This window comes from Cavia porcellus, unplaced genomic scaffold, assembly GCF_034190915.1.
Source record: "Cavia porcellus strain 051 isolate PalLab524CR breed Dunkin Hartley unplaced genomic scaffold, mCavPor4.1 scaffold_5, whole genome shotgun sequence".
Taxonomy (NCBI): Eukaryota; Metazoa; Chordata; class Mammalia; order Rodentia; family Caviidae; genus Cavia; species Cavia porcellus.
Window position 1 is genome coordinate 94,254,308 of NW_026947488.1, and position 19,072 is coordinate 94,273,379.

Below are 19,072 nucleotides of genomic sequence, written 5' to 3' on the forward strand. Positions count from 1 at the left end.
TTTCTTTCCTCAAGAGATTACCTTGAAGTCTATTTTTTAAATTCAAAGTATATATTAGCTTAAAATATGAATTAAAGGCCAAATTCACAGGTTAGTTTAAAAATATGACATTTAGCTGGGGATTTAGTTCAGTTGGCATAAGCACCTGCCTGGCAAGTGGGCAGTCGTGAGTTCGATCCCTGGTATCAAAAAAAAAGCATTTAAAACTAATGTCCTAACCAGGAATGGTGGTGCATGCCTATAATCCCAGCATCAGGAGACTGAGGCAGGAGGGTTGTTGCAAGTTTGATCAGCTTGGGCCTCAAGTAAACTCAAGGTCAACCTGATTGCATTGTGAGACCCTGTCTCAAAAAGACAAAACAAGTGTTTTTCCACATTCCATATGTCTCTTTTTAAGAATGGTTTTTGTCCATGTCTTGTACCCTGAGTAACTATCCTGAAGATAGCAGTATATAGCGTATTAACTATTGTTTTTCTTACCATTTGATGAATATTGTCTCTACAAACCTGAGGGCAACCTTATTTCCTTCGAAGCAGGGTACAGGGCTGCTCTGGCTGTGAAGCTGCAACCCCCGCCGCCCTCTGCACACTCAGGATCCCACTGTGTCTGCGGGTCAGGCTGAGTAGGACCCTGTGCCCTACGAATTATAGTGCAATAAGATAAAACAAAACAAAACAGAAAGAGCCCCTGATGACCAGGGCTGCAAACAGAAACCAGGCTGACCAAACGTCACAGACGGCAACACTGGCAGATGTCGCTGTAGTAAAAACATTCATGCATCTGCTTAAATTATTCTAAACATAAAAACCAGAATGGCCTCCTGTACACAGCTTAGGAAACAAGTACAGATCAGTGAAGAATGATACTAACTTTCCATAGGAGCCTTTTTCCGAAGAGTTCATGTCTTACAGAGACATCCACTTAGATGAGCACACACATTTTCTGTAAAATATTTTTCCCTTTTATCAGTAGTGTCCATTAATTTTACAAAACCTTGAGTTCCAATGCATGTAATATATTTTGATCAACACCCCTACTAACACATTATGGGTTTTGTGAGGGGATTTTCTAAAGTGCTAAAATACGTCTGCTTCCTGTGACTTCATTCCTGCTAAGTCCCAGGCTTCACAATGGGAAGAATTTTATCAGCAAACAGCTAGATTAAAATCCAGGCAAACAGACTTTAACCCTTCATCTTCCGGCCCTTACTTCTGTAACACATTGTAGCACACTGCTTTTTTAAAACTAATCATGTGGTTATAACACCTGGGAGTGTTTTCAGAATTCCTAGATAAACATTAGTTGTTAATTTTTATTCTGCCATCTTCATTTTCCTTTGCTTTGTCTGTCTTCTCTTTCCACAAATTCCCGAGGATGATCCCCAGGAAGAGGATTATGCCCACTGTCCGGTTGGAGCTGAATTTGTCCCAGCAGTCTGCAGGGCTGTGGATGTCCAGGGTGCGGATCTGTGGGGAGGAGCACAGCACTGTGAGGACCTCCTCTGACCCAGGGAGGAAGGGAGGAAGCAGTTAGGGAGCTGGCAGTAACCAAAGCCGTAACCAAAAGCAGTAACCAAAGCGGCACCCCCAGCAGCCTCCAGGCAGGAGAACCTCCACTGGGCCTGGCTAAGGGTGTGCTGAGGAGCTCCTGGGTGTGTGGGGATGCTGGAGACGCACTCCATACCACTCAGTCCTTCACAGGGGCAGCACCCTCCACCCCCAACCACAGGCTCCAAGACCCAGCACTAGCATGGAGCTGATGGGAAGCCGAGCGGAAAATCCTACCCCTGGCCTCATGTGACAAAGCAGTCAAACGAGGCCCAGTAAAAATACCGCATAGAACCGCCATCGGGCTATGCTTAGCCATCAAATGGATACAAGCTGTGTTCAGACTTGGTTTCCATCCCTAAGACAGCTTCAAGTACAGGTGAATATTAAAACAAAAAACCGAACCAAACCTAAAACCCTGCTGGCCCCAAGTCTTTCAGATAAGGGACGCTCACCCTGTCCTGGGCATGCCCTTCTCTATACAGACAGCCCCGGTGCAGCGCCCACTGCCCAGAGCAGAGCACAGCAGAGCAGAGCAGGACAGAGCAGAGCAGCCCTCAAGGACAAACAGTGTACCTGGGCAGGGGGCACCTGTACAGGGCTGGCCGCTGCACAGGAGGGCACCGAGTGTTCCTAGCGCCCTTCACCCAGGACATGTCTCTAAGCCTCCCTCCCACCCCTATGAGGAGACCTACCACTTCCCCTCGGGAGGGAGTCCACATACACTGAGAGTCTCTCAGGCCTGTCTCACTCTGCCCAGGGAAAGAGAAGGCTGTGTCTGCCCTAAGTGGGCACTGCAGACTGGACAGAGGACCACAAGTGAGACTTGGAATGTAAGTGGCGGGTTCCCCATAGTTTCATACTTGTGACTGTCCTCACAATTTCTCCTCCCATCTGCCATCTGCTACTTAGGTGCTGAAGTACTTAAAATACAAACGTGTATCCAGTATCAGCCCAGACAGTCAACGGATGTGGGCAGTTCGAGTCCAGCTGAGTCAAGGCCGGAGGAGGCTACAGAACTTGGAGGGGAGAAGGAGAGCCGGGGCCATTGAGACCCACTTCAGTGGTTCCGGGAAGGAAACACAGCCTGCTGCAGTCTCCTCCCCACTCCATGACACGGCCCTCACCTACACCAGGGGACACTTAACAAGTCTCTGTGAAGCTCAGTGCTACTTCACTGATGGATGCTTCTGTTCACAAACGATAGGTTTGCAAACAGAATCATTTGGTAACCATTTGTTTCTGTGTGTAAAATCTGTGCCAGGTAACAAATACAACCTTGATCATTTGTAAGAACCCAAACGTGGGCATCTTTTCCAGAATCATGGGCAGAATTCAAAGTGCCACTGTAGGTCAGCTACATTAGCAGGTTCACTAACAAATTTTACTCTGTTCAAAGAAAATAACAGTCACGTTCCTACAAAATTAGTCCATCTGATCTGATATAATCAAAATCAGATTTAGTCATTCATTTTACAAGGCTTAACAGACGCTTGTGGGCGAAGGGATGCAGTGCTGGCTGAATACCTGGAATGCCCATCTCCTGCCCTTGGAGCAGGTCCTCAACATGGTCAGCATTTAGCTTCCTATCTTATTCGGTGCTGCTTTCTGGGCCAGTGGGAACCAAACTTCTGAAAGATTAGTTTGTCAACCATAACCAGAAACAGATTCAAAAAAAAAAAAAAACAAAAACCACAAATGTTTCTTTAAAAAAAAAAAATTCAATTCAACCTAGACATTGTCTCGTACATAGCTGAAAATTTTCCAGAGATACAGCAATTCCAATCCAGGTTTAGGTTTATATTGTTTATTTAAAATGCAGCTTTGGATGGGGGTGGTGGCACATGCCTGTACCTAGCACTTGGGAGGCTGAGGCAGGAGGATCACTGCCAGTTGAAGTTAAAGGCCAGTGTGGGCTACAAAGTGAGTTCAGAGCCAGCCTGAACTGCATAGTGAAACTGTCTCAAAAACACAAAACAAAACAAAAGCAAAGACAAAAATACAGCCTTTTAATAACAAGCTGGATCTGGGGAAGGGAGTCAGGACAGGTCACGAAGTTAAATTTCCTGCCCAGTAAACAGAGACAGCATTCTACTTACATAACCCGTGCCCCCACCAAAGGAGGAAGGAGAAAGGGAAGAGCAAACCTGGTGGGCCAAGTGGGCAGCGACGGCGAGCAGCGCAGCGTAGTAGGGCGGGGTCTGGGCGCAGCTGGCACCCACCAGGCTCAGAGCCCCCAGCATGGCCACGCTGAAGCCGCCCAGCCAGTACTTGGTGTCCTCTCTGAACAGCAGCGCCGTGGACCTGAGGCCGATCAGAGCATCATCTCTTTTGTCCTGATGGCAGGAAACAGTAAGAAACATTATTTTATGGAGCTCCTCCTCATACCATACAGCTCAGGTTTGGCAGCGTGTGATTTGGTGGCATTTAATACAATCCCAAGGTGCAGAATCATCACTGTAACTGCGGGAGAAATGGTCTTTTTAGAACAGGGAGATACACCACACAGTGAGACAGCAGTCATTCCTAAGTGGCCTGTGGTCAGTGGTGGCCGTGCAGGCCAGTGAAGTGGCTGGCTACTGTAGACAAGCCCACCGGCCGCGCTGTCTCTGTGCCCTGCATACTCCTAACCACACGTCCCCTGGAGTCGGCCATGGCTCAGCTCCGATCGCAGGTCCCTCTGCCTCGGAGTCTCTAGTCCCGTAATCTCTCTGGCTGCAGCTCAAGCGTGCTAAACCACACGTACACGACTGCTCACTCAGCACCGGCCATGTCCACCCAGACAGCTCCCGCCCACTCACACTGCACCGCACCACATCCCCCTTCACAAGGATGCACGACTCCGCCTGGCCACCCAGCCACCCGCTCTCCTGCAGGAACTACGCCTCGTACCCAGGACTGTATTTCCCAAAAACCTCGTACTCATGAAGCGCTAGTGAACAGAGTAACAGCATCTGTGATCTTGAAAACTCAAACAGTTTCGGTGGACGTCCTGGTAGGCTGAAGTAATTACGGCTTGCCAAGACCATGGACCACTGTGTCATCTTACAGAGACAATGGTAGGAAGTCAGAAAATAAGGGAAAATGTTCATTCCCTACCCCAGTGAGAAAGCTGCCCAATGTGGTGGTCAGGGTGGTACAGAGGGACAGTGACTTGTGGGACTTTGGAGCTTCGGGCTGACCTTCAGCCCTGCCACCTCCCGACTGTGTGATGAGGACAGGTCACTTGTCCACATCTCATCCATAACACAGGTTAAGGAAAGTACCTTCCCTGCAGCCTCTATGCAGAGTAAATCAGTACGAAGTGCGAAGTGTTTAAAACAGTGCAGAGTCAGTGCCTCCTGCACTGTGATTATTATTTAAATGCTTAAAAATAAAAGAATGATTTGAACTTTTTGGGAAACGAAGATAAACACGAAACAACAATTTTGCTGCAGCCATGGAGTTGTGACTTTCTAGGAAGACTTTCCCCTTATTTAGCACTCATGAAATAGTTCTTATAAACCACAACCCATAAGCTAAAGACACAGCGCTCTTCACCTGATGGGCATAAATAGTATCGTAGACCAGTGTCCACATGACCCCAGCAAAGTAGAGAGGCAGGCACACGGACAGGTCACAGGAGCCCCTCACGGCAGACCAGCCAAGCAGCGCGCCCCAGTTGAACGTCAGCCCTGCAAGCAGACACAAGGGAAAAAGGATGGCCGGTGGGTGCATAGGGAAGGGGGCTGTCTTCAGGCACCATGCTGCCCCTGCAGGCCCACGGGTGGGCTGTGCACCACCAGCTCCATGAAGGCGTCTCAGTGCATCAGTTACATCCTTCAAGAAAGGAAACGGGCTGAGGTTAGTTGGCTCAAGGGCATCTCTGCTGAGGTAAACAGGGGAGCACGAACCCCACTACTGTGTCTGGCTCGGTCAACAGATGGTGGTGGTGCTGTGGTGGGAGCTCAGACCCAAGCAACTCACAAGCCTGTGCTCCTTCCATCTGTGAACCCACAGGAACACTGTCCCTGAGGACTGTAGGGAAACGCCCACATGGTGACAACTCCCAATTCTCTACCTGCAGGCCCCAGACTGGAAGCTGAACTTTTTTTTTTTTTGTCTTTTTCCTTTTTACTGGTACTGGGGATCGAACTCACAACTACCTGCTTGCAATGCAGGCGCTTATGCCGCTGAGCTAAATCCCCAGCCCCCTGCAAGCTGAACTTCTGGCAGGACCTCCTGCCCGTGAGTCCCCCCCGACCCCTTAAACTCGGCAAGCCCACATCTTCTTTCCTAACCCTCCTTCCCCGGAGGCTGCCCTGGGCTAACCCAGTGCCTGTCCCCTGAAGTCCCCAGCCTGTGCACACCAGCGGCTACTCCAGTCGCCTCCAGACTTGCAGTCTCCTCCTCTAGCTCCTTAGAGATGGTGAATGGGTTATCTTTTTTGTATCCCGAGTACTCAGTGCAATTCCTGACGCAACGTAAAAGTAGAGGTTTGATAAAGGTTCACATTAAATGTACCAGTTTCTGGGTATTATATGATAATCTGGAAATGCATCTCTTCCTCTTACCAAGATTCCCGGGTTAGTTAAGATATAAATTATTTACTTATTTATTTTTTAACAATGACAAGAGTATCCAGTGGGAGTGTCTCAGGAAAGGACAAACATTCCCCACAACTTCCCTGCAAGCCAGGCTCTTACCAGTTTTCTGACTGTGTCTGTCCTTTTATGTACCAGAAAAGTGGCTCACCAGAATCATGGTAGGCTTATACTAGTCTTCTAGAAACAGAGTAACAGAGCCAGGGAGCAGCTTTGCCTACCTCCCCACCTCCCTTCCCACAGCAGCACAGCACTAAACACCCACACAGAGGCTGGGCCACACAGAGGGCGCTTCTCTCTCAGCCACTTACCGTTTACTTAAGGGGAGACCAGGAAGCAGTCCTGCTGTGACGATGAGGACTGCACCTCCCGGAAGGGCTCAGCAGGCAGCACAGAAAGGGTGGGAGCCATCTGCCCAGCAGCGCTCCCTACCACGCCCACATTTTTCAGGGTCCCTTGACCAACCTGCCCCTTGTGATACACCTAGATCTATAAAAAGCACTATGAAAACACCATAAAGTTAATCACAGAAAGACACACAATTTCTTAGCCAAGAAGAATGATTAATTGTCCCCTTTACAAATATTCTTGGTTTGGAAATTTTCATGACAGCACACATATGTGTATATATATATATACACATGATAGAGAAAAATGTAACTAGAGCACGTCAAAGGAAACAGTTGTTTCAAGCTCACCCAAGGCTAGCTGAGGCCAGTACGTGACTCTCTTCATCAGGGGGTAGGTGATGACCAGAACCAGCGACGCTGCTCCCAGAGCTATGCTGCAAACAGGAGAATGGTTAATGTCACCGTCACTTGGGAATCACTAAGTACTGGGAGACGTAGCACTACTGGAAATTTTTAAGGTCTTAAATAATGGTTTTTGTCACGAAAAATTCTCTCTCTGGACTACGGCTTTTCCTCTTATAAAGGATGATTAGGAAAGTATTTTATGTTGACTAAACACCAAACAAACAGCTGACACACAGCACGGCGTGGTTTACATTTGCTAGCTTGTTACAGTCTTCACCACGCCCCAGGACATAGCTTTGCTTGTCCTGGTTTGTCCATGGTTTGCTTCTGCCAGAAGTTCAGCTTGCAGGGGGCTGGGGATTTAGCTCAGCGGCATAAGCGCCTGCATTGTCCATGGTTTGCTTCTGGTTCCTCTCCGCAGATGAGATGAAACAACCTGTCACCGTCACACAGCTTGCCCACAGCAGAGCTGAGACTGAGATCGAGTCCAGCCTGCTTCCCACCACACATGGCCTCTTGAAACCATCTGAGGCCGAAGTGGCCAGCGGACCAGACTTCCACGAGAGAACTCCTCCACTCATGGTGGGAGTTAGCTCCCAGGAAAAGGCAAGCGTGGAGACCCAGGATGCTCTGGTTCCTGAAGTCCAACTCACAGCACCCCCAGAACCTCCTAGGGGTGTTTTCAAGTTATTCCGGTTGTTAGCCCATGGCCGGGTGAGCCTGGCCCTACAGCCAGGCTTATAGCTGACACTCCCACCATCTGTGTCTTTTTTTTTTTTCCTTCTTGAAGCCCCTGGTAATCAGGGAGAAAGGCGACAGTTCCTCCCTGAGAATGAGCCTACTTGTTTGTGCCCCACCACCTTTGGAGACAGCTCTGGCACAACCTCCGCACACACAAGCGGTGACACACTTAGCCTTCAGAGGGACCTATGCCCTCAGTAAGGTGGCTCAGAACCCGCTCTGCGCTGACTCTAACTCTCTCAGCTGAAAGCGGGTTTTGGCTATCACTGTCATTTTGTTTTGCAGGACTGGAGATGGCACCCAGGGTCTTCTCACTGAGCTACATCCTCAGCCTCTTTCCTATTTTTAAAATTTTGAGACAGGATCTCACGCATTTGCCAAGTTGCCCAGGCGGGGCTGGAACTCCCAGAATGCTGGGATTGCGGGGTGCATGCCACCTTCTCTGTCTGACTGGAAGCATTCTTGAAGCAGATTTTACAGTGTGTGGTGCGTTAATGTATTTATGCTTCATAACTTACAGATCCTGGATAGACAGCCAATAAGCAACTTTGTTGACAAAGGTTTTTCACTTTTTTTCTTTTACTTCTGGCAACTCTGCCATTATCTTTTTTTTTTTTTTTTTTTTTTTAAAGCGGTACCGGGGATCAAACTCACAACCGCCTGTTTGCAAGGCAGGTGCTTATACCGCTGAGCTAAATCCCCAGCCGACAAAGGTTTTTCTATTTTACTTCCTCCATCTCAGAAGTGAGTCTATACAAGCTCATGAGAAACACATGTAATGTACCTGTAGTAATTCAGACACAGAAGAACACATAGCGCCAAGGTCAGCTGTCCCCCAAGAAAAACCAAGGACTGAAAAGTTGAAATGTCTCCAGCGGCTATTGGGCGATTTGCCGTTCTTGTGACCTTAAACAGAAGACACAGACAGATGCCTTAGCCTCATGCATAGACACTGTGGCTTAAACACTTAGTGAAGAGACTTTCTGTGGTACGCACTGAGGCGCAGATACAGTGGACAGTTAGGGGAATGACCTGGGTTATGACGTGGATTGCAGGGTTTCCAGGTGGGCTCAAAGGTAGATTTAACCCTTAGAGTTCTGGAAGGAACACGACAACATCCTTTCCTGTATGGGGTTAACTGAAAAAGCCTGGGCCAATGTCCCTCTAAGGACACCGAGATCTCTCATATACTGGAGAGACTCTGAAGGCTGTGTCGAGGGGCCTCAGCCTTCAGCTGACACCGAGTTGAAACCAGTCAATGGGTTTGTAAATCAAAGGCCCACTGCATAAGTAGAGTGAAATCAACACTTAAGTGCCCTCAAGAATGAAAGTTGCCTGTTTGCTTGTGGTTGGTTCTTTGCCTTTTTGAGACAGTCTCACTACACAGTTCAGGCTGGCCCTGAGCTCGATTGGAGCCCAGGCTGGTCTCCAACCTCTGCCTGCCTCACTGCTCCTGCTATAAAGCTGCCCATTAACTTTTGGGATAGAGCACAAGGGTCGAGTGCTTCTTCTCCGCAGATGGTATGTCACCATATGGGAAAAAGTCACACGCTTAATGGGATCTTGGGCATCTCCTGAACCTGCAGGCTGGCATAGCCTTGAATCCATCCTTGGCCTGGGTCCACTTTAGCCATTGTTGTTTAAACGTATCTTCTTGAACCACCGGCAGGTAAGACTGGGCAGGCCTAGTTACCTGGATGCAGCTCCAAGCCAGTGACGAATTGTTCTAAATTCTGACACTTCATATGAGAACTGCATAGTGCAGTCTGATTATATTGAGAAACTGAGGCTTAAAAAAACAAAGCTGCCCATTTAAAATAGCTTTGAAAAGGGCTAAGAACTCCGGCCGCTCATTCCCTTTCATTTGACTTTCCAACCCCATCTCCAGACAAACAAAACAAAGCACCTTCCTCATCCAGCCTTTAGCCACTCAGCATCACCAACAGTAAGTTCAGTTTCCACAAAGAAGAGGGGCAAGGATGAGGGGCGTTCTGGGGAGGGGAAGCTGCAACACGCAGGTGAGGCGAACCTATCAGCACAGGGGTGTCTGAGCCAAAGGACAGGCGTGAAGAGAGAAGACAACACCAGCGCTGTGCGGGGAGTGTGTCTGCTGCTGCCTGAGGGCGCTGTGTCATCACAGCACCCATGCTCATTCCTGCGGTGAGATCCCTGGGACACTGAGCAAATTCGCTAAGAAAGTGACGCACATGCGCTGCTTTTCTTTCTTTAAGAAATACGATCAGCCCAAACTCCACCACAAATAAAGAGCACTCCCAAAACTGTCAACAGCGCTAGAAAGTAAGAAGACAGGACCTGGAATTAGCCCAGCATTTGAATTCTATCACTTACTGGCTATGTGAGTTTTGGCAAATTATTTAACCTAGCCTTGGGAACCCATCTGTTAAATACAGAAAGGGAGAAGGAATAACAGCATTTAATCACAGGGTAGAAATGCACAGTCTGAAGCACACGCATACACAATGTTTAATCGATTCTATGTGGCGAACTCGGCCCATTCAAGTAAAACGAAGGGGCCAGGTCTGTAGCTTGATGGCACAAGCGCCTACCTGGCAAGCACAAGGTCCTGAGTTTGACTCAATACAAAAAGAATAAAGAGAGAAAAACAATGTATGAAATCAGAAGACTTGCAGCTTACAAATGTAAACCATAGGGGCTGGGGATTTAGCTCAGCAGCATAGGCACCTGCCTTGTAAGCGCATGGTCGTGAGTTCGATCCCTGATACCGATTAGAAAAAAAAAAGTAAACCATTGATATCCATGTATTAATATTTCGATGCTCTTAACCTAACTTGTGTCACACAATTGTGCTGCTGGTAAATTACAAACAAATTACATCAACAAACAAATTACAAACAAATTACATCAACAAACATAATATGCCCTCATAACAATTTACTTACATTTAATTTATTAGCTCTTTATTTAACTTGGAATGCATTAAGCAAAACCCATAAACATGTCCTTAATGACACACTGCTTTTAAGAAATTGAGGTAAGCATATAGTTAGGTCAAGCTTTTTAACTCATCCTTCTAAAGAAACACACAGCATATTGTAAAACCACCTCAACAGCTATAACACATTCATTTGGCGCCTTGTGGTACGATAGGACACTATCTGAGCTTGTCCTTCTATCCGGGAAAGAGGCATGAGAAGGACACCTAATCAGCTCCCTTTTACCTACAGGGCTAAACACTTGGGGAGAATCAAACTGGCCCTCCTTTGCTGAGTAAAAACACGGAGAAAGTTGGCTGGTTTGAATGTATTTTTTAAAGTTTTTTCTTTTGCAGTTTTAAGGCAGGAAACTCTTTATGGGCTTCCTTTCAACAGTAACATCATACAGGACGTCTCACAACCCAGAGCATTACTTGGAGGGAACTCAGGACTGTGTGTGCTAGGCGTGCGCTCTGGCACCAGTGAACTCTGCCCCAGCCCCTCACAGCAAGGTCCCAAGGCTGCTGGACACAGGACGGGAACACGGCTAGCACAGGTCCCTTGCGTTGCCCTCCGCCAGCCACCTGTCTCCTTTCCCTCTCGACTCCCTGCCAGTGCATCTGCTCCTCACTCTGCAGTGCCACTTCAAGGATGCTGCAAGCATGGAAGCACATGGCATCCAACTTTTTCCAAGGACTTTTCCTCAGTGCGGTCCCCTGGAAGGTGGCACAGAGGTGTCCTACACTGTTTATGCATCCAGTGAAGGACATCGGACTGTCCCAGTTTATTACAACTAAAGCCACTATAAACATCTGTGTGCAAGCCAGGAGTGGTGACACACCCCCGTGATGTGGGAGGCTGAGGCAGGAGGACCACAAGTTCCAGCCCAGGCTGGGCAACCTAGCAAGTCCTTGTCTTGATAAACCAAAAAAGGGAAAAGGGCTACAGATGTAGTTCAGGGTAAAGGCCCTGAGTTCAACCATCGGGCTGCAAAAACAAAAGAAAAAACAAAACACAGAAATTATAATTTTGCATTTCATCTTCAGATTCCCTGTTCACCAGCTACAGGTCTTAAACTGGTTTTGGTAGGTAGGATAAGAACAAAATGCTTTCAAATAATCTTAAATGTCTGATTATCCAAACAGATCTAATCCTTATACTAGTTTATAGTACACTTTTCCATTTTCTGTGAGCCTTCTCCTGAGCTGCTGTAGACATGTGGAGTGTTACTCTGAAGAGCTGTGCATCGGGAGCCTCAGCATGTGGTGCACACAATGAGAAACCGTGTGCGTGCTCCCAATCAGGGAGGCCGCACCTGCTGGGCCGTCAGGCCCCATCAGGGGCCATCAGCACTGTGGAGACACTGGTCACTGCCTCTCCTCCAGCCCCCTCCCGCTGTGCTGTCCTAACGCTTGCTGGTGCCCCCTCCTGCTGAGAGATGGGCCGCACTGTCATGGATGGGCTCTAAGGTCTCTAACCATCTTGACACCCTGCAGTCAGGATGCTCTCCTTCACACAGGCAGAGAGGGACACTGCTCCCACACACAGCACAAAATGTCTCCTAATTAACAGCACTGTGAATGCTGGGTGTGGCGGCACACACTCCTACCAGGCACTCCAGTCACTCCGGAGGCTCACCATGAGTGCAGGACAGCCTGGGCTACACAGCAAGGACTCCTCTCAAAGAAAAAAAAAAGGCGAATGTTGACACTGTGCTAAGCCAAAAACTCTTCTAAATGTGTTTTCCTTAAAGAACATTCAGATTATGTGAAAGTTTATAGAAATTATATAATTCACTGTGGGCTTCTTTTCACTTCAATGGCAATGATGATGATGATTTTGGTACCAGGAATCAAACTCAGGACCTCATGCTTGTCAGGCAGGCGCTGTGCTGCTGAGCTATATTCCCAGACCCAATTCAAATTATGTACACAAGCATTTAATGATCCTGAACTTCGATCAGAGTGCCTAGAATAAAAAGCAAAAAGATGGCCTCTTTGTGGAGAAAATAAGGAAATAATAATACATGTAGTATGCATATAAAATAAGCCAGAGGAATATGGAGGGGCAATTTAACCAAAATTTTCTCTGAGGACTGAGGAGGAAATAAGGAAGATGTGTACTTTCTAATTTTTCATTTCTATATTTCTAGAATTTTTCTAAACAAGTGTGTAAAATTTTTCTTCAAAGAAAAGAAGAGTTGTATTTCTACAGAGTTGTGTTTCTTCAAAAACTAGCTGTGGTTACTCCTCACCCACAAGGGATGCCTATAAGACCTCCGGTAGATGCCTGAAGTCTAACAGTACCAAACTGACTATGCCTGCTTTTCCCTGTAAATACCTCGCAATAGAATTTAAATTTATATTTCAGGTACGGTAAGCAGTTAACCATAGTAATTAAAAATAAAATAGAACAATTATAGCAGTATACTTTAGTAAAAGCTGTCATCCATCACACTGCTCAGAATGGTGCTATTTAAAGCTTATGAATCGCCTATTCTGAAATCTGAAATATTTTTGTGCTGTGGCTCCAGTGGGTAACTGAGACCCTGAAAAGCAAACAGAATGGGGGCATCTCCTGCACAGGTGACGCTAACAGCACCATCCAGGCCCAGCTAAGTTAAGACCTGATTCCGGGAGATGCCTGGGCAGCAGGACAGGTGCTCAGCACAGAGGTGGAGAATTCCAGCCCCAGCCCTGAACTCGGGCACCCTCACCCTGCAAACGCTGAATCATGGCAAAGATACACACCTTGCCCGTGGACACCTGTGCTGTGAAAGAAGGGGACCACACCTGCAGCACCGCTGTCCCCGACGCCCACACTTCTCACGCTGATGTCAGTTAGACCACCGAGTGATCAACCATGGCATTCTGCAGAAATGAGAGCTGCCTCTCTGCTCCTTTCCAGGAGGAAACTACCTTTTTATCGAAGTCACGGTCCCACATGTCATTAATAGTACAGCCTGCTCCGCGCATCAGAACAGCTCCAGTGGCAAAGAGAGACAACATGTACCAGTCTGGAAAACACCCAGGCTCAGCTGCCAAACCAATGCTCCAGGTACATGGCAAATACAACAGCCAGGTTCCTAAGAGGAAGCAGAAAGACAAAAAAAAGTAGGAATTCAAGTTGGTCAATTGGTCTTCTACTGTTTAAACACCACATCCTAAAGAAGTAAAGAACACTATAAGCAGAGTCAAGACTATTCTCACTCATCAGTAAAGATGCCCTGGAAATGGAGAATAAAAAGATGAGGTATCCAACTAGGAAGCACATGAAAGACATAATAAAAGTAATATTCACAGAGAAGAACTAAAAATGGCTCTTCCACATAGCAAGGCACACTCAACTTTGAAAACACACCTTCAAACTAGTCTGGTCACATTTGTCATCTGTCAGACTGGCAAAGCCCAAAGTCTCACAATATGCCCTGGGAGGCTGGATTTCTGATGAAGTCACAAAACGGTTCAACACTCATAGAAGACAACTTACAATGTCTCATACTGTGTGGGTATACACCTCTATGTATTAAAGCTTCAGACAGTGCGTGTTCACATGTGATGTCAAGAAACACACATTAATAAAGAAGACGCAGCACACAGTAGTAATATATTGACAGTGGCTTTTGTAGAGGGGAACTAGCAAAGAATACTTTTCACGCAACACCCAGTAACTTCTGGTTTTGTTCCCTATGCACCTAATCTATCAACAGTTAGTGAAAACTTCCCTTACTGCAGTTAGGGCAACACACTGAGATGGACCCACGAGACAGGGGCTGTTCTACGACAGCTTTTTGCTATTTGGTATTAAAAACGTTCTACTTCTTGGTCTTCTGTACCTATTAATTCTCAGCACCATTTTTTTCTGTCTTTTCTCCTGTCTTTCCTGTGACACTGATTCTTTTTGGTCCCTTCTGTAAAAAAGATGCAGAGATAGTAAGAGACAAACAGGTTGCAGAAATAAATGTCTCCTACCAAGGAAGATAATCTCTAGAAGATGAAATAAGTTCTGAAAGGTGATGGGCAGAGTAAAGTGTCTGTGTAAATCAATCTAAGATTCATTCACCCAATACATTATCTTTAATGTAACATAATCAACCCTAAATAAGTTAGTGGGAAAGAGTGCCACCTGCTGAAACTTCTTGGCATAATGCAGGTTGACTGGCCAGTTTGAAAGAAGTTGTACTGTCCTCTCCAAAAACAATGAAACCTACTATGGGCTTATGAAAGTAATAACTTCAGGAAAGTAAAATAAACATAAAATTACCACACAACAGAACTTAAATAAACAAGTAAACCAGGAATTCTAGTAATTGTTTTTTGTCTGGCTTTATTTTTGCTTTTCTGTCTTTTTGCGACAGGGTTTCACTATGCAGTTGAGGCTGGCCTTGAATTCACTTTGTAGCCCAGGACACACTCAAACTCACAACAATCCTCCTGCTTCAGCCTCCTGAGTGCTAGGATTACAAGTGTGTGTCACCACACCCAGCTTAAATCAGGAATTCTAATAGGGGCTCAAGAAAAAAATATTTGTTGAATGAATCCTAAGCTTTATAGAAAATTTATAAAAAGCATGTAGGCTAGGGCCAGGCGTTTAGCTCAGTGTCACAAGCACCTACTTGGCAAGCACCAGGTCATGAGTTCGATGCCCAGTACCAATAAATAAATGAATGAAAAGTAAAAAAGCATGTAGGCTAGTATCATCTTAACACACATAACTATAAACACAATTTTCTGTAGTACACATTTACGCAGTAATAATGGCTAATATTTCTTTCATGTCAGTTACTGTTCAAAGTACTCAGCATGTTTGTAAAACATCATGCAACCTTACAGAATATTAATATCTTCACATTATAGATAAGAAATAAAGCCCAGAAAGTAATTTAACCAAGGTTCCTGAATGGATAGAGCCCAATCCAAAAGGTCTGGCTCCAGGACTCTGCTCATAACCACTTCATGGCCTCTTGTTAACTGGAAAAATGTCCAGGCACCAGGAGAAAAGGCACAGGTTTGACTACGGAAATGAAAATAACGGCAGCTATCAGTCTTTCTTGGGTGTCTGTAAGCTGATCCCCCACAGTCTCTGGTGCAGAACCCAAGAGGACTGATTAATAGTCAGGCTATGGGTTTGAACTGGGCTTAAACCTTCATGCCTGTTAACTGGAACCTGTCTCTAAAGATGCAAGGCATCTATTCAGCATCTGAATGGTGGCGGGAAGTCCTTATCATCTGATACGGAGGTAACTGCTTTTATGCTCTAAATGCAAATGGTTAAGGCTCCTAGTGCTCTGATCTCAAACATGTGTGCATAACCTTAGAATTCCAAAAACAAGACATAAGCTGGGTCTCTTGGCTGGGCAAAGGTGGTGAGACTACACCCAGGCATGTGCCCCACGTGCTGAAACAGCCAAATGTCAACATAGGTATGAGCTGGTGCTCAGCCTCCATCTTTCCCACCTCGGTAGTCTTCCAATCAGCTGGTGTCCAGCCTTAGCTTCCATTATTGTCTGCCTCCTCCTCTCTTCCCTCCTCTGTAAAAGCAACCCATCTTTTGAGGTTCAATTTCTTCCCTAGACGTCTTCCAGTAATGGAGGCTCACAGTAACTTCTCTTTCCGCAGCACTTACTACCTGTACCACTCCTGTGATCCCACACATTCCCAGTTCACCTGTTTTCATTTCCCCAACAGACCAGAGTTCCATGAAAGCAGCGAGTTTCTAACTTTAAGACTAGGTGATGTGGCAGAAATTTATTAATCCTTTTAGTAACGCTGCCAGGCAACATTTTAGACACTGGATAGACAAGTACACGTCCGTGGGGCGTACACTGAAATGAAACTGCCTGCTATGAAGAAACGCTGAGTAAAGGAGTGGTAGGAGTTAACAGGAAGGTCAGCGGATCCTCACTCTGAGCTATCCGGGCTCAGAGTGGAGGCAGCGGACTACCCGAAGGCAGCTACCTGGAGCGGACAGGCAGCCCGCAAGCGCTGCACCTGCCGCGCCCCCGAAGGCGCTAGACTGGTGTTAGGGATGGTGCGGGGAAAGCTCAGCCCCAAACACCAGGTGCTTCTGGGCTGGCGCGGCGAGAAGCCGTCGTTTCTTCGGGCTCTTCGGGCCCTAATGGATTATTTGTCGCGCAGGCCTTACAGTTGTGTCAGGCTCTGAGGGAACGCAAAAGTGCTCCCAACACTGCAATCCGCAAACGCAGGGCAGCCCGAGCGCAGCGTCCCGCCAGATTCAGCGCCCACGCCCGCATCGGGATGAGTGAGCTTGGCTGCTGCCCGCCCCGGGGCTCCGGGCTCGCGTGAGGCCGGCGGGGCCCTCGGGAAGCCGCCCCACTCACCTATGGGCTTGTCCAGGCGCATGAGGCGCAGGTAGGGCTGCAGGGGGCGGGGCGCCGCGCTCACCACTTTCGCTGCAGACAGACCGAACGCGCGCCCGCGCGGCTCCCTCGGGGCCCGGGCCCGCCAGCCCACCGCTCCGAGCGCCCCTGCCGCACGCGCCAGGGCCAGAGGTCGGCCGTGTGAGCCCCACTGCCAGGCCGGGGGCATGGCCCCCAAGCCGCGCACGAGGCCGGCTCCCCACAAGCTCAGCATTGTACTTGCAGGGGGGGCTTCGGTGACGTCACTTCCGGCGCGGACAGGGCAAGCATGCGCAATGGCGTCCGGGAAGCCAAACCAGGGAGGCGGGGTGGGCGCGCCGCTTCCGAGTCGGCCTCCAGGTAGCGGCTGCGTGTGGGCGTGACGTCGTGGTCAGCTTTCTCGATGAATGCGAAAGGAGTGTTTATTTACACCGGTGGTTGTACCAGAAAAAGGAAAGCTGCTAACCTGCTGACTCCAAAATATCAATCTGTAAAACTGTTCAAGGTTAAAGGCGGTCACCGTGCAACTGTAAAGCGGGGTGCGGCCGCGCCCGCAGGCTCTCTCCGTGGGCCCCGGAAGCCACTCTTCCGATTAGTCTTCTGGGGAGCTGGGCTCATCTTCAGCCTCCTTTCCTTGAAACCTGCACGCTCAATGCTGTGGCTTCTGCCTGGCTTTGAGTGGGTCCCGGCAGGGGGCGCCCGCGCCTCCCCCCTGCGAGAATGACGCCACCCGCTGTCTGCAAGGGCTCCAGCTCCCTGAATCCTGGTGTGACTTCAGTCTATCTGGAACCTTAAAAGGACTTAATATGAGTCACCTATTGAGCTATGAGCTCACCAGTGTAAGTCCAGATTCCACAGCTTGACATCCGAAGCCCCTGACTTAGCCTTTTCCACAAGTTGCTCCCTGACCCTCGGCCACAGTTTATACTCCAGGTGTCTGGTGCTTGCTATGCCAAACACGGGGCACTTTGACGGCCACGCGCTGTTTCCATTGCTTAGAGTCTACCACGGCCTCTATCCCATGATTTAAAATTCAGGAGTATCATGAATACTCGTTCCACCTTCCGGGAAAAGTGTATTATTGATAAAACGTTTCTTGTACTTGGAAGTACAGTATACCCATACATTACAAAGATGAATAAATTATGTTGGAGAATTTTGAGGTTCATTTTGAGGTGCTAATATTAATTGCAGTTTGTGATTATCTACAGGAACAAAGCAGTACTCTGTGATTTGTCTCCCTGGGAGAGGGACCCATCTGGTACGTTTTGGGGGTGCCCAATTTTTATTCCAATCCTACAGGTTTATTCAGTGCAGTTTTCTTTCTAGATAACTGATAGAAGTTGCTAAGGCCATTGCCAGATTCAGCAATCCACTGAGGGACTCAAGGACTCAGGGTATGGTGATACCCGCTTATTGCAACCAAAATATAAAAGCAAAGTCTGTAGAGAAAAAGAGCTCGTGGAAGGATGGCTGAATTATGTGCACGTTTCCAAGTCCTCTCCTGGTAGAGTCCAACGGAACAGAGCTTAATTCCCTCAACAATGAACTGTGAAATGTGTGGTGTGTCATCTCCAGGGAAACTTAAAGACAGTGCCAGGGTTAAGCACTGTCTTGCGTGTAGCAGAATTCCAAGCTTAAGAGGTGTTCAGTATTAACATACTGTTAAAAAAGAAACAACACTTTAGGCATAGTGAGCTAACTTTATCAGTACTAGGAATGATCTCTCCCAAAATGTAAGTTCCTAGATGGAAGTCAAAGGTCAGCCCGGGAAGTAAGGCTTTCTAAAGACTAGTCTCAAACCATTCCTGCACAGTGTTACTGTGCAAATACAACACTGGTCTGACATAGTGACAAAATTGGAAACAAATATTTCTGCCTTGCTGTATGAGGAAAACCAAGAACACAATGGATACTTCACAGTCCAACCAACCTCTTTGACCACCATCTGCCTAAGTGTGTAGTGGTAGGGCCAGTTCTTCTTTTTATAAAACCAGCTCACAGTTTGTTCAATTGCAATTCTAGTGGGATTTTTTGGTTTCAATTTCTTTTTTGGTTTTTGATTTGTTTGGGGGGGGTACATTTGGATTAAGCTCAAGACCTCATGCTTGCCAGGCAGGCACTGTGCTCCTG

The 19,072-nt window shown here is 47.4% G+C and overlaps 1 protein-coding gene and 1 non-coding gene across 2 annotated transcripts; one reads left to right on the forward strand and one right to left on the reverse strand.

The window, feature by feature from the left end:
* Positions 1-939: 939 nt before the first annotated feature.
* Coq2 (coenzyme Q2, polyprenyltransferase) lies at positions 940-17,215 on the reverse strand. The gene is made up of 7 exons (XM_003469405.5): positions 16,922-17,215; positions 13,500-13,666; positions 8,412-8,533; positions 6,830-6,915; positions 5,089-5,222; positions 3,696-3,884; positions 940-1,467 (listed from the first exon to the last, which is right to left on the reverse strand). Exons 1-7 carry the CDS (start codon positions 17,172-17,174, stop codon positions 1,300-1,302), a joined length of 1,119 nt encoding a protein of 372 aa, XP_003469453.1. The 5' UTR covers positions 17,175-17,215; the 3' UTR covers positions 940-1,299.
* LOC111756729 (small nucleolar RNA SNORD60) lies at positions 9,336-9,419 on the forward strand. The gene has a single exon (XR_002791141.1). It is a non-coding gene; the product is annotated as a small nucleolar RNA SNORD60 (small nucleolar RNA).
* Positions 17,216-19,072: the final 1,857 nt, after the last annotated feature.